General features: G+C 42.9%; 1 protein-coding gene across 8 annotated transcripts in view; it reads left to right on the top strand.

The window, feature by feature from the left end:
• The window catches only part of CEP63 (centrosomal protein 63), a 59,149-nt gene extending 55,736 nt beyond the window's left edge, over positions 1-3,413 (top strand). For 5 of the 8 annotated variants that reach the window (XM_039243847.1, XM_039243848.1, XM_039243844.1 and 2 more), the window contains 2 exons: positions 652-931; positions 3,018-3,413. In XM_039243847.1, the coding sequence (XP_039099778.1) occupies positions 652-931; positions 3,018-3,176 (439 nt within the window). In that variant the 3' untranslated portion in view covers positions 3,177-3,413. The remainder of the gene's footprint in view (positions 1-651; positions 932-3,017) is intronic. The other 3 variants (XM_039243850.1, XM_039243851.1, XM_039243849.1) reach the window with 2 other exon arrangements.
• The last annotated feature ends 12,236 nt before the right edge of the window (positions 3,414-15,649 follow it).

Raw genomic sequence — 15,649 nt, 5'->3', positions numbered from 1 at the left:
GGGTGGACAAGTAAAGCTGCCGTGAGGTTAAAATGTGATGGGTGGTTATCTGGCGCTTCCCTTCCAGCTTCAGTTTCAGAGACTCTGGACGCAAGCCTAAACAACTTCCTTCCTCCCCTGAGCCCCTCCGTGCTGCCTGCCCCCCTCTAACTCCACTTACCGCATAAGAAGTAGAAATTGGCTTTTCACATAAAGAAAGTGTCCTTTGTATTTTTGGTCAATTAATTATAAGCTGTTACCATAAGAAGTCAGCATTTGGTGAAAACCCACCTGGCTTCAGCTCTTATATGGCTGATGTATTTTCCTACCTACCAAAGCCTCTGCTGACACCTCACTTCCACTGCCACCTCGACCCCAGAGGATGGCAGGTGCCCTGCTCATGCGCACAGCACTTCCCTCTGTCCTTGCACCAAACACTGTAGCAGCTTGGCTTCCACGTGAGGGCTGAGGCCTGGCAGCCGGGCTTGGACATCTGGGTCCTGAATGGATGAAAAGAACATGTAGTCTGAGTGGGCTGCTCTTTTTGTAAATGACAGCCTTACTGGTTAGGCTGTTCCTTTATTTTTAAGTGAACTTCCTGTAGCAGTTATGTGTTAAAAGAGAAAAGTTACTACAATTTATCTTTGTTTTGTTTTCTAATCTGCTATCCAGGCCAACCTGTGGCCCGTACAGACATGATGGAGTAAAGACTGAGCCCTCCAAAGCAGGTCTTCATTCTCCGAGGCGACAAGCACTGGATAGTATAGAGCCTGTGTCCAGGGTCCTCAGCCCCCTGAGCTCTCAGATCAGCCCTTGCAGTTCCACCGTCTCTTTGCCTTCTAACTTTCTGTGTAAAACTAACTCTGTGCCTTCAGTGCTAGATACAAACGACGCCAATTTTTCTGACACTGTCTCTGAGAGTATAAATGACCAGGAAGAGTTTATGTCTTCGGTATGGAAACTTTCTGATCTTATTAGCTTATTAAGTGTATTTACTTTGATTTTATTTTGTATTTTAAGGGTAAAGGAGGGTGATTTTTTTCCTTGTTCTTTATATTAAGTATTCTTTATTATGCTCATGTAATTAGTTCTGTCTTGTGGTTTTCCTTATGAAGACATATTTTAGCCATGATTACTTTTCAAGATACATCTTAGTTTTGAAAATTAACATAGCCACTCATTTGTGCCTTTTTTTTTTAAGTTTGTTTATTTGGGGGGAGGGGGACACGGAGAGGGAGACAGAATACCAAGCAGGCTCCCCACTGTCAGTGCCGCTGTCAGTGCCCGGTGGTGGGGTCAAACTCACCAGGATCATGACCTGAGCAGAAACCAAGAGTTGGAGACTTAACCACCTGAGCCACCTAGGCGCCCCCATTCATTTGTTTTTAACCTTAATTGGAAATTCCTTTCCTGCCTTTTTTAGAGAGGGTCAGTTTTATATTGGTTCAAGGAATATCTCTGGATGCCAAGATAGTTGTGAGGCCTAGCCGGTGAAGAAGGAAGGAAGCAACTTGTGAAAGGGAGAAAGTGATGGGTGGAGGTGGAAGAAGGAACTGCGCCTGACGTGTCCATATGTGGACTGAGTGCCACAGTGCGGCACTTGCTGCCCCGTGTTCCTGCAGCCACTGTGCAGATTCTACCATTTTTCTGCATTGTCTACCGAAGCACTTCCCTCTGGCCAGATTTTCATTACCCTCACCAATTACATGGTCCTATCCCTGTGAAAGAAAAGTCAGTATTTTTGACCTTTTCATATGCCAACAAGTTCATGAAACAGTTTTCTTTTCATTGTTACAGTAAGTCTCCACTTCACTTACGTGTAATTCTGAAACCCCAAAACATCCTGAAAACTTTCTTCCTAAGTTTGGCAGCAAAGCCTTTTTGGCACTAACACCTGACCTGAACCAAACTGATGTGCTAATATGTATAGACTGTTTATCCCACTTAGCCTTTTACTTCAGAAATTACTTCAGTATACCTCAGACTCCACTAAGGTAATACAATTGATCCTCATCAGTCATGGATTCTGTATTTGCGTGTTTTCCTACTCGGTAACCTAATGTCCTGTTCAATACTTGAGGGACTCCCACAGTCATTCTTGGCCTTGTGAAAAAGTTGAATCTCCACACTTGCACATTCCCAGCTGAGATTGGCTGAGGTGGTGCTCTGCTCTCCTGTCCAGCTGCCACACAGAGGTGACTAGAGTGGGGAGGAAGAGGGGACAGTACGGTGCAGGGAGCTCGGGCTCTGGGGCCTGGTAAACAGGGTTGGAACCCCAGCTCTGACACATATTAATGGGGTGGCTTCTGGCAAGTCACTTCACACTTCTGCACCTTGTTATCTCTTATGTAAAGAAAATGGATTCTACCGGGATGAGTCTGTGTGAGATTGGGCATGTGTATATTTCACCAAAAGGCGGTGATTCTTATATTCACTAACTCAGTGTTTGAGGGGGCTATATAGAAAATAACGACTGTGTGTGAGAATGGACTGTATATGGTACATGTCCTATGTTACCCTTCTGAAATCTGGATTCTGAAATACCATAGCCCCAGTAGTTTCAGATGAGGGAATGTGGACTGAGATTTTGGATGAGGGAAAGTGTTGATTTCACTTGCTGTCTAATATGTTGTTGGTAGATTTTCTGTGCTTTAAAATCTCACATATTCAGATTTTAAAAGTGAATTTGAAATAACAGGCATTAAGTACGTTTCTCTTCTGGGGTATTAAAGGATATACAAGTCTAAACAGAGATATTCTTTAGACCCATAACTAACATACTTATGTGACACTTTACATTTATACAACTTGTATTAGAAAGAAGTCTTAGTTAGCTTTTATGGAACAACTTCTTTTTTACTATCATTAGTAAAATACTAATGATACTATCTTATCATTAGGATAAAAACAAATTATCTCTTTGGAAGAAAAAGTATTTTTTTAAGCCACCTTTTAATATTTCTATTTAGGAAATATCGTGAAAATGTATCTGAGAAATCTGTTCAATTTACATATCTCCAAATTTGTTTCTCCTTCAGTGTCCCTTGCCTGTGTCTCCTCTTGGTTCAATAGCTACCAGATTTTTGGAAGAGGAGGAGCTGCGGTCCCATCATATTCTAGAGCGCCTGGATGCACATATTGAAGAACTTAAAAGAGAGAGTGAAAAGACAGTGAAACAGTTCACGACCCTAAAGTAGCCTCTTTAAAAAAATCTCAAACTTGGAAATAAAAACGAACCCTGAAGAGTTACTGTCACTCAAAGTAGCAGCTCTTTAAAACACGAACATGTGGAAATAGTGAAGGTGAGCACTCTCACGCTGTCGGGAAGAAACCTGAAAACCGGATACTTCTCTAAGGCACTTTCACTGCCCTGGATTGTTTGAAGAACTTTCTCCAGGAATAACTTGTAAGAATAAACCAGTTTGCTAGACTTCTCTTTTTTCCCTCACATTAATCTTTATTATAAAGTGATATTTTCTCTTAATGACTTAAATGTGAATAGCTGTAGACTAATTAAAATAAAAGATTTTATGATACAAGTTGAAGAGAAAGTAACTACAGAAGTGTGTAGTGCAAGTATGGATTTCAGAGTCAGACTGATCCAGATTGAGGTACCAGGGTTGTTGCCTCTAGCTGGTTGGGCTGGGAGCGTGTAGAGGGGCAAAAGAACTGTGACGGGAGGCCCTGTCTTGCTCCAAACAAAGTAGAAGAGAGAGGTGGAGGGAGGGGACAGGCCAATCCTAAGCGTGTGGTGGAACATCCGATGGAAATGCTTGGCACGTGTAGCTCTGAGATGTTTAAAGCGGAGACAAAGATCTCAGTGTGCAGAAGGTGTTGACAGCCATGGAGAGCTGAGAAGATCCACCTGGTAAGATATGCCAAGGAGGGTGTGTAGGGAGAGGAGAGCGGAGTGCAGGGCTGGGGGCCCTGAAGGATGCCAGCATCTGAGAATCCCAGTAAATGGATCTGCGGAGGAGCTAGAACAAGTGGCTGGAGACATAGGGGGGAAGTGTCTCAGGGACATGGCGCCTGCGGCTCTCCCCTCCCTGCGGCACCTCTCCTCTCAGCATACAAACATCTGTCATTTCCCCTTTCTTTAAAGCAAAGTTCCCTGTGTCTTTTTGTCTCCTACTCTGTATATTTGCTCCCCTTCACCTGCAGATTTCTGGCAAGAGTTGTCTGCGGTGACTGTTTCCAGTTTCTCACCTCCCTCTTCATAACCTCCTCCAACCCACCTCCATTCCTTGCCCTGAAACTGCTCTCTTGCTCTTGAGGTCACCAGTGATCTAATTAGTCCCTGAGCATCATTTCACACAGCTGGTCAATCCCTCTTCCTCTCTTGGCTTCTATGACCTATCACTCCAGGTTTGCCTCCTCCCTTACTGGCCCTCCATCTCATGCTGCTCTCTGGCTTTTTCTCTTTAGAAGCCTCTCATCCCCCACACCTCCCCTCATCTCAGGGCTTTAACATGGGTTTTCTCACTCAACAGAATTTCCCCAGAATATCCCATTCACTTTTTAAGCTTTTAAGACCGTCTATAGGCCAGTGACCCCTACATTCAAAGCTCATCTTGACTTCTCCCCAGAGATGCTGTCTTAGATACCTGACTCACAGTTTCTTTGCTTGAATGTCTGATAAGCATTTTATGTTGAATTTTCACAGGAGAGAATTCTTGGTTTTCCCTCCTGCTAAGATTTCATGTCAGGACAGCATCATGTCTGCCATTTTCTAGGAGTTACCCTTATTTCCTTCTTTACCCACACCTTCCGGTCCAAGCCATTGGGAGGTCCTATAAGTTCTTCCGAAATCTCTCAGATGCAGCCATTTCTTCCCCCTGGTGCCAAGGCCCTGATCCAGACTAACTCATACTCCCCTTCCTACTACTCGCCACTCTGAACTCATTTTGTTACTTGATTTACATTTTTATTGTGTTTCTATCCTTAGAATTGTGCTTCTTGAGGGCAAGGACTTTGCCTATCTGGTTTGTAGTGGGGTCATCATCACCCAGCACAAACCCGGCACTGCGGAAGTGCTCAGATAGTTTGGACCAACAGATAAATGTCTTTCCTCAGATGCACCACATTTTCTCTTTGTCCCTATGTTTGCTGTCTCTTAGGTCAGCTCCCTCTTCCCACACGCTTTCACATGTCCCTATTATCTGGCCTGGCAAAGACTTCCCACAGTCCCTGATGAAACTCAGGGAGAGCTGCTCATGTCTTATAGCACCCTGTGTGTGCCCAAAGCACTGACCATACCGTGCTGTCTAATTTCTGCCTCTCCCACTAAATTGGAAACTCCTTAAAGGAGGGACAAGGTGCTGCCTGTATCCAGTGTGCTGTCTTACACATAGTAGATACTAAGTGACTACTAGGTGAGTAAAAATGGCTACCATTCTGGGCTTCATTGTACTCACCTATAAAATGGGTATGGTACCTTATGGAGTTGAGAGGATTTACCAAAAATCCATTTCTGAAAGGGCTTTGCAGACTCTAAAACTCTTATGCCCATCTGGATTGGTATGAGGGGATTTCTGACTATCAGACTGTCCCATGCTTCCATTTAAAATATGTAGGGTACAACCCCAAATTTCTGTGGTACACGTTGACTGGGAGGAACAAGGAGACGCTTAAGGAATCATGAGGTACTATGTACGTCCTTAAGCTTACACTGCTTTGTGAAAGTTGAAGTCAGCTGTCTAAATTTGTCAAAACGTTTGATTGTAAATCTCTCAACTTCATTTTTCAAGAAGATATGCCAATTATTAAAATGTATCAACTAAATTTGAAATAGTTTACTAATGCCCATTTTACAAAATCCCTCTAGGATTAGGATACTCACATGAGATGAAAAGGTAAGGGTGCTCTCGTCTACTTTTGGTGTTTATGGATGACGTTGTGTGGGGTGAGTTATGTCATTCCACTTGGCCAGCATTCCTGGTGAAGTTTGGTCTGGATTTCTATGCAGATTTTGGCTAAAGAGGATATAGTGGAGTTCTTACTGTGGGGAGGAGGCTGCCTTTCAATGGAGCCTCCTTTGATTTCACTAAGCCAAGAATGCAGTGGGTGTCATTGTTCCCATGTGAGTCCTGTGGCTTGCCCAGGGTCCCAAAGCCAGGTTCTCTTTAGCAGGGCTTAGGGGTACAGTGTGGACTCTGCAGGCTGGCGACCCTGCTCCTAATCCTCGCTCTACCACTAACTGGCTGCGTGACCTTGTGCAAATTAATTCACTTCTCCATACCTTTGCTTTCTCATCTGCAAAACGGGAAATAAAAATCATGCCTCCCTTATAGGGTTTTTGTTTAGATTAGTATTTGTAAAGTACATAGAACAGTGCCTAGCCTAGTAAGCGCTACGAAAGTATCTTGTCAAGTAGGAAAAACATACAGATCTGTCTCTGTTATGTCTTCTCAGCTTAAAAAAATTTCTACCTTCCTTTTCCTGCACAGACCATAATGCCTGGTAAACAGGGGTGATGGGAATCTGCTTGCAAAACAACCTTGAGTCTGGAAACTAAAAGATACGGGTGAGAAAAATAACTTTAAAATAAGTTCTGTCCTTAAGAACATACATAAACAAACAGGTGTCATGAATGGCAGTTTCATGAATGGCAGTGAAGGGCAGAAAGGCAAGGTTTAAAAAAGAGATTTGTTGACTTGTTCTAGAAAGTTTGAGATAGCATATAAAATGTATCAAAAAGAAACAGTGGAATCAGGGCAAAGGGAAAATGAAGATGATCAATGTCTCACAGACTAACGGAACATCTATTTCAGTTGCTGGGGGCAGGCAGCAACTTTACCTCTGAGGTGGTTGTTGTTTGTTTTTTAAATTTTTTTAAACGTTTATTTATTTTTGAGAGACAGAGCATGAGTGGGGTAGGAACAGAGACAGAGTTGGAAACACAGAATTCAAAGCAGGCTCTGAGCTGTCAGCACAGCGCCCAACATGACACACTTAAACACACGAACTGTGGGATCATGACCTGAGCCAAAGTCAGATGCTAAACCGACTGAGCCAAGCAGGTGTCCCTGAGGGCTTTTTTTTTTTTTTTAGGATTATTTTTATTTATTTTGAGAGACAGCACGTGCACAGCCTGGGAGGGACAGAGAGAAGGAAAGACAGAATCCCAAGCAGGCTCTGTGCCATCATTGCAGAGCCCGATGTGGGGCTCGAACTCATAAACTGAGATTGTGACCTGAGCCGAGATCAAGAGCCAGATGCTTAACTGACCTTACCACCCAGGTGCCCCTTACCTCTGAGTGTCTTAAGGGCAAAAGTGGAGAAGGAAACATTACTTAATAGCTTTATGGTGCCAACAAGATTGAAACAGACCATGGGTTCAGGAGAAGCACATCTTTTCTGAGTGTGTGTATGAGCCTTAGGAGAAGTCCTACGTTTTTGTAACTGATAATTGAATCCGCACAGCATCCTTACAGTGTGCTTTCAGTATGGGCTGATGGCAGAGGCTGAAGTGCAATCAGAGACCAGTTCTAAGACAATCCCAGAAGTGATGGTGTAAAGCTTTCATGGTTTGGCCTGATCACAGGTGAAAATGTAGACAAATGATGGACTGTAGGCCTTCAAAGTAATCTTCTATAAAAGCTATTTCTCCACAGTGTGATTTCGATAATCTGACAACAAGTTCACTCTTTTTTCCTCTGTGGGAACCTAGAATTTGGGCATTTTATGTTTCCCATTAAGGCTACGTTCAAATGACTTGACAATACAATCAGAAGTAAGTATATACTCTTTATGAAAAAGAAGAACCTTATCAAGGCAATGCTTGAATGGTGGAAGGTCCAGGAACTCCCTGATATTAAATGCAAAGTAGACAAATTTGCATATGTACATTTTTTCTGTCAGAGAGTATCCATCAGACTCTCAAGGATATCTGTGAACCAAAAAAAAAAAAAAAAAAAAAATCAAGAATCACAACCTTAGGGACTGGAATTTTCCCAGAATGATATTCTGTTATTTGCGGAGAGATGCAAAATTTGCAGGAGCCCAACCCATTCCTTTTGGGGGTGGGACTGAGTTTTAAAGTGCAGTTGGATTGTCATTAAAAAAATCAAGCTTTTCTGACAAAATTATAGAATGTAGAAGTTTTGAGTCCAAGAGCGAATGGCTAAGAAAGAATTCTTGAGATGTGTTTGGTGCACAAGTTGATTTTATTGTAGCACAGGGACAGGACCTGTGCATAGAAAGAGCTGCACCAGGATTGTGAGGAGTGACTAAACTTTTTAATTAGTGGGCGTTAGGGGTAGTGTAAGCCTCTAAGGAATTTGGAAGCAAGGCTTTCAGGACCTTGAGGGGCTAGCTGCTGTTAAGGTTACTTGTAGTCTTTAATAAACATAAACATTAGGACACTAAGACAGCTATGAAGGTCATGCTGTGCACTGTTCAGGTATCAGTGGGCTGCAATCTATAAGGAGATTTTATTTTGGCTCCTCTTCTCTTGCCTTTGTTGTCATCATTTTCAATAATAAAAGAACAACCCAATTTTAAAGTGAGCAAAGGATCTGAATAGACATTTATCTGAAGAATATATACAAATGGCTCATAAGCACATGAGGAGATGCTCTACATCACTAGTCTTCAGGAGAATGCAACTCAAAGCTATGTGAGATACCACTTCACAGCTGTGATATACAGGAGATGGACAGTAACACATATTGATGAGAACGTGGAGAAACTGGAACCCTTCTACGTTGCTGATGGGAATGTAAAATGGTGCAGCCATTCTGGAAAACAGTTTGACAGTCCCTTAAAAAGTTCAAGTCACCATTTACCCAGAAGTGCCAATCCTAGGCATGTTCCTAAGCTCAACAAGAACACACGTCCACACAGAAAGTGGCACATTCCTGTTCATAGCAGCATTACTCATGGTGGCCAAAAGTAGAAACAAGCTAAATGTCCATCAGCCAATGAGCCGATAAACAAAATGTGGTGTATCCAGACAGTGGAATATGTTTTGGGAATAAAAAGGGATGAAGTACTGCCATCACAACACTGTTGAACCTTGAGAACGTTCTGGGTTCTGCGTGACAAGCCTGTTACAAAAGATCACATATGTATCATTTTATTTACATGAGGTGTCTATGATGGGCAAATCATAGGGCAAATGAGCCAGATAGTAGATTGGTGGTTGCTAGGGATGGGGAGGGGGAAGTTAGGGAGATCAGGACTAAAGAGTAAGGGCTGTCTTCTGGGGGTTATGAAAGTGTTCTAAGTTGCTCAAGTCTGAATATAACACAACCAAAAAAAAAAAAAAACCTGTTGAATTATACAATTTAAATGGGTGAATTGTATGGTATGTGAATTCTATCTTAATAAAGCTGTTACCCAAAAAAAGCCTTCTTGATGTGTAGCAGTGCCTTAAAAAATTTGAGTTTATATTCAGAAAGCATCATGGCGCATACAGCACATGCATGCCAAAGTTTCATATTTTCCGCTCTGTACTCCCATTCAGGAGTAACAGGGGTAGCCTTCTTTAGAGAAAGGGTGACCAAGCTCTGTCTGCATGATGGCTTGTGGGTGGAGCGGTTCTGCACTATAGATGATGTGGGTAAGGGCTTTGTCGGGATCTGGGCACACGGCAAGCCTCCTGCTCTCCCTCCAGCAGGGTGTGGTCTTGTGCTCCCTGGGAGGGGAGCAGTTTCCAGGATTACTGAGGGTCCTGGCAGCAAAGTCTTTAATAATCAGCCAGGCAGCATTTCTTGGCGAAGTATCTTGTATGGAGGGGCTGCAGAATGCTTGGCACTAACCTCAGTGGTGAGGAGGACTGTGTCCAGAACATTTCAGAAAGCGCTACAGACCAATGATGGGAGAGCGTGTGAATATGTATGGGACATGTGCCCTAACACTGCTTGGCAAATCCTCCAATAGCTCTCTAAAGCATGACTGGGAAAAACAGAGAAAGGAAAGCCAGATCCATTACATAAACCTCTTCATTGCTATGTAACACAGATCAGCTAAGACCGTTTGACACTATAGTTTGCCCAGTGCTTTTGTGGAACAACCACTCCTTTGGGAGGCATCTAGTGTGGCTGAGATAACTGCCAGTTTCCAGAGCTGTCTTAATTCCCATGGCTTTGGCTTCAAGAGGCCATCTCCTGGATTTGTCTTGACCCCGTTGGATAACATGAGCTAAAACAGTTCACCAGTCCCTGAATCTTGCTGCAATCTAGAGCACATGTTTCGGGTCCTCAGCCCAAAATAAAATGCTACAAAGGCAAGAAGTGTTTTCTACCAATTAGTTTCTTCAACTGTGGTGGAGGGTATAGCCTGCTCCCAGCAGGAGCATGTAGTCCAAATGTGCAGGTCCCGTGTAATCCAACAGAGCAGTGGCTGGGCAGGAGCCCAGTAGTTTTCCCAACAATCCCCTTCCTGGCTGACAGGCCCTCAGCCCAACGTGGAATCCTAACCTGTTCATAGTCACAAGTCCTGGACCATGAACAAAGGATAGGAAAGAGTCTAGGTAGCTGGTATGTTCAGCTTGAGTCTAGGTAGCTGGTATGTTCAGCCTGCTACCTCCCGCAAAAACTCCCATTTGTAGACTGAGAAGGCATCGCCTGATCTTTTTGTTTTGTTCCAAAAGGTCTTAATTACTATCACTTTTCTAAAGAATACCAAGCAATTCCAGTGTCCTCTCAGTCTAAGTCATTCCCTGAATCCATATTTTTCAAACTGTTTTCCAGAGATCTGAAATTTTTTAGTGTTAATACATGTTCCTTAGAAATATGGCCAGGCAGAATGGGAAATGCTGCCTATTGTGTCCCAGAGGGCCAGTATAGAATTGGTAGAACCGCTTCTCATTCATTCACTGGCCAAGAGCCCTCAGCCTTCTAGCTCTCTCCCAGTGCCTCCTCTATTATCTCCCAAAGCACTGACAGCTGGTGACCTTAGGCACTTAGAGTTCTCAGCCTGTTATGTACCAGGGACTCCAGTGACACGGTGGTGAAGCCTGTGGACCCCTCAAAATCTGAGTATCTGAGACTTTTCTTCCTTCTTTAGGAAGGCCTGGATTGCTATATACGTCCCTCTTATGACTGCCTTTGCTGCGTCCCAGAGGTTTTGGTTGTGGTGTTATAATTTACATTGGCTTCCTTTTACTTTTTAATTATCTCTTTAACTTCTTGGTTAGCCCATTCATTCTTTAGTAGGATGTTCTTTAGTCTCCAAGTATTTAGTCTCTGCATTTTTTTCTTGTGGTGGATTTCGAGTTTCATAGTGTTGTGGTATGAAAATATGCACAGTATGATCTCAATCTTTTTGTATTTGTTGAGGGCTGATTTGTGTCCCAGTATGTGATGTGTTTTGGAGAACGTTCCGTGTGCACTGGAGAAGAATGTGTATTCTGCTGCTTTAGGATGAAATGTTCTGAATATATCTGTTAAGTCCATCTGGTCCAGTGTGTCATTCAAAGCCATTGTTTCCTTATTCATTTTCTGTTTAGATGATCTGTGGTGTGTTGAAGTCCCCTACTATTATGGTATTATTATCAATGAGTTTCTTTATGTTTGTGATTGATTTATATATTTGGGTATTTCCATATTTGGAGCATAAATGTTTACAATTGTTAGGTCTTGTTGGTGGATATAGACCCCTTAATTATATTATAATGCCCTGCTTCATTTCTTGTTACAGTATTTTAAAGTCTAGATTGTCTGATATAAGTACAGCTACTCCAGCTCTCTTTTGTCAACTATTAGCATGATAGATGGTTCCCCATCCCCTTACTTTCAATCTGAAGGCCTCTTTAGTTCTAAAGTGGGTCTCTTATAAACAGCATATAGATGGATCTTGTTTTCTTTTCCATTCTGTTACCCTATGTCTTTTGACTGGAGCATTTAGTCCATTGATGTTGAGTGAGGACTGAAAGATACGAGTTTATTGCCATTATGTTTCTTGTAGAGTTGGAGTTTCTGGTTTGTTCTCTGGTCCTTTCTAGTCTTTGTTGCTTTTGGTATTTATTTATGTATTTATTTTTCATCTTTTCTCTCCTCAGAAAGGCTCCCCTTAAAGTTCCTTGCAGAGCTGGTTTAGTGGTCATGAACTCCTTTAGTTTTTGTTTGGAAAACTTTTAATCTCTCCTATTTTGAATGACAACCTTGCTGGATAAGGAATTCTTGGCTGCATATTTTTCCAATTCAGCACATTGAATATATCCTGCCACTCCTTTCTGGCCTGTCAAGTTTCTGTGGATAGGTCTGCTGCAAACCTATACTGTCTTCCCATGTAGGTTATGGACTTTTTTTTTTTTCCCCTTGTGGCTTTCATGATTCTTTCCTTGCCTGAATATTTTGTGAATTTGACTATGATTTGCCTTGTTGATGGTTGGTTTTTGTTGAATCTTGTGGGAGTACTCTGTGCTTCCTGGATTTTAATGTCTGTGTTTTTCCCTAGATTAGGAAAGTTTTCTGCTATGATTTGCTTATATAACCCTTCTACCCCTCTTTCTCTCTCTTCTTTTTCTGGGACCCCTATGATTAGGATGTTGTTCTTTTTTAATGAGTCACTGATTTATTTAATTCTTAAATCATGCTCTTTTGCCTTAGTTTCCGTCATTTTTTTTCTGCTTCATGATTCTCCATAAGTTTGTCCTTGTATCACTGATTTGCTGCTCCGCCTCACCCACCCTTGCCACCGTGGCATCCATTTGAGATTGCAGCTCAATTATAGCATTTTTTATTTCACCCTGACTAGCTTTTACTTCTTTTATCTCTGTAGAGAGGGATTCTAATCTATTTTTGACCCCAGCTAATATTCTTATTATCGTGATTCTAAATTCTGGTTCAGACATCGTGCTTTATCTGTGTTGGTTAAGTCTCTGGCTGTCATTTCTTCCTGCTCCTTCATTTGGGGTGAATTCCTTTGTTTCATCATTTTGAAGGAAGAAAAGGAATTAATAAATTAAAAAATTAAAATTAAAAAACTAAAAACAACAGACACACACAAAGCAAATAAATGATGCTAGATCCTAGGTGTGTTTGGGTCTGATTATTGAAAGGAGCAAGGAAAGAATCATGAAAGCCGCAAGGGGAAAAAAAAAGTCCATAACCTACATGGGAAGACAGTATAGGTTTGCAGCAGACCTATCCACAGAAACTTGACAGTAGGTTAGAGTAAAAAGGGAGGGGGGAAGGAAAACATTTGAAAATTTGAGAAAATTAATACAATGAAATAGAATAAATTGAAGTGATGGAAGTAAAATAGAATTTGAAAAAAACTTACAAAAAAGTTAAAAATTTAGTAGAAAAAAGTAAAAATATTTTTAATAAAAAATGAAAATAAAAATAAATTTTTTCACTTTCTGTATTCAACAAAAATAAATGAAAAAGAAAAAAAAGAAAATTGAATAGATGGACCAGCAAACAGACTGAAAAACGATTGAAATTACATCCTTTTCCCCTAGAAGTCAGACTATGAAGCACTTTATAGTTTGTAAACAAAGCAGGTGGAGAGATCTGTTCCTGAAGAGTGAGGTTGTCCCAGTTGGGCGGGGCTTAGTGAAACGGCTCCATTCTCCACTAGATGGCACTACTTAATTTACTGGGGTGGATCGCTGTGGCACCTGTAGATGTGTTATGGACATGCGTGGGAGGAGTGAAAATGGCATCACCTAGCTACCCAGTCTCTAGTATGGGAACTCTGTGCTCTGCCTAACCAGCAATCGCACACTGGTCCTTTGTCTCTGGCTTCTGTCCACTCCCCACTTTGTGACCACGCTGTCAGGTTGCTAGGTGGCACCTCCCTCCTAAGTTATATCTCAGATGTGGTTGTGTTTCCCAACCCCTCACTTATACGGGACTGTGGCTTTCACTGTCTCAGACCTTCTGGGGGTGGGTCTCACCAAGCAATGGCCAGATGCTGGCTGCACCCAGGGACGTTCACGGAACCATGCTGCTGCTGATGCCCAGACACTGCGGCTGTGTGCCAGCCCGCCCCAGAAAAAGTTCACGTGATCATGTGGCAGCAGCGTTTTTAGGGATTATGGAAAATCACAACATACATTTGGCACCAGGCTTCACCCTTAATGACCTTGTTCCACAACTAGCAAATGTGGTTGTTCTCTGGAATCTGCTGGGACCTGCTGCGGCTACCCCACAGCCTCTACCATATGTCATCACAGCAGGGGAACCACCTCTCCCTGTGTGGCCTGAGGACCCCTGGACTTCACTCTGCTCCTGGGGATTCGCCCTTCTCACCAGAGCACCACCAGGTATTGAGCTGCAGAGTCTCAGACTCTGTGTTTCCCCTGTTTATAGTCTCAATAGAATTTAAGCCCTCTGCTTTCTCCGTTTATAGTTCAGTCCCTGTGCCTGTTTACTCTTTTCCACTTTCTCTCCAGCTGCTTTCGGCTGGGGCAGTGGGGGGAGGGGGTGGTGTGCTTTTCCCCTACTCCCCACCCCCCCATTCTCTCCTCTCTTCACAAGCAAAAATACCTCCCTGCCCTCCTTGGCTTCTGTCTCCCCCAGTTCATCTCTCCGTGCTATGTACCTGCTGAGTTCTGTGGTTCAGGTTGTGCAGGTTGTTGTGTTGATCCTCAAATCAGTTTTCTAGGTGTGCAGGATGGTTTAGTGTTGATCTGGCTGCATTTCAGGGACACAAGACAGAAAAACACTTTCATGCTGTTCCGTCATCTTGGTTCCTCCTCTATGGTCTATATTCTTAACAGAATAAAAACTAAATTTCAGTTAGAGCTTATTGAGAATTAGGTTGTCAGTTTTTCCTTTCCAAGTTCATGAAGTCCTAAATTCAATCCTTGAACACCTTGGTAGGGGGTCTTTGAACTCCAGGTTAAGAATGGAGAGACTTAGTGGGGCTGGGATGGCTCAGTCAGTTAAGCATCCAACTCTGGATGAGGTCATGACCTCATAGTTCGTGGGTTCGGGCCCCACATTGGGCTCTGTGCTGACAGCTCAGAGCCTGGATCCTGCTTTGGATTCTGTGTTTCCCTCTCTCTCTGCCTCTCCACAGCTCATACTCTGTCTCTCTCTCTCAAAAATAAACATTAAAAAAAATGTTTTTTAAATGAGAGAGTATAGAGGCTTAGATCTTTCTTATGGTGTACCTCACACCTGGTCAGTCTTGTTCTCCATGAATACACGTTTATGTAGAGGGGGTAGTATTTCTGCTTAGTGTCACCAACTTACCAAGAAACCTTTCTTTTTTTTTTTTTTTTTTAATTCATGGCATATCTTTGGGCATCTTGGAGAACCAGTGTTGTGCTTTGACAGGCCAGAGCATTACACATGCATTATTGGGGTGCCTGGGGTCTTAGAAGCCCTCAGCATTTGGGGAAGCCAAGTCAAGTCTGGGATGGCCTGACCTGGGGCTCCTCAGAGGAGAGCTAGCTTTGGCCATGCAGTCCAGAGGCCCTATAGATGACAAGCCCAGTGAGTCAGGTGTGGAATCTTGGGCTTGCTGGATGTGACCAGGGAGAAGGTGGACATCTTTGACAGAGCCACAGAGGGTGGTGCCACTGTCCTCTGTGGACAAGGGGCTAAAGGCACACTGGAGGTGCTCTGTGTGTCCCAGAAGAATTTTGCAGCCCAAGTGGAGTCACCTGGGGACTGTGGGGCTAGAGACAGATGAGGGGTGGTTGATGTAGGGGGCCCTGGTGGTGGTCTCGTGGGTGCAACCCTATATGGCAGTCCCCAGTCTCTGTCTT

The sequence above is a fragment of the Hyaena hyaena genome, unplaced genomic scaffold (genome assembly GCF_003009895.1).
Source record: "Hyaena hyaena isolate Hyena2069 unplaced genomic scaffold, ASM300989v1 scaffold_234, whole genome shotgun sequence".
Taxonomy (NCBI): domain Eukaryota; kingdom Metazoa; phylum Chordata; class Mammalia; order Carnivora; family Hyaenidae; genus Hyaena; species Hyaena hyaena.
The sequence above is the reverse complement of the archived record's forward strand: the minus strand, read 5'-3'. Positions and strand labels throughout refer to the sequence as shown.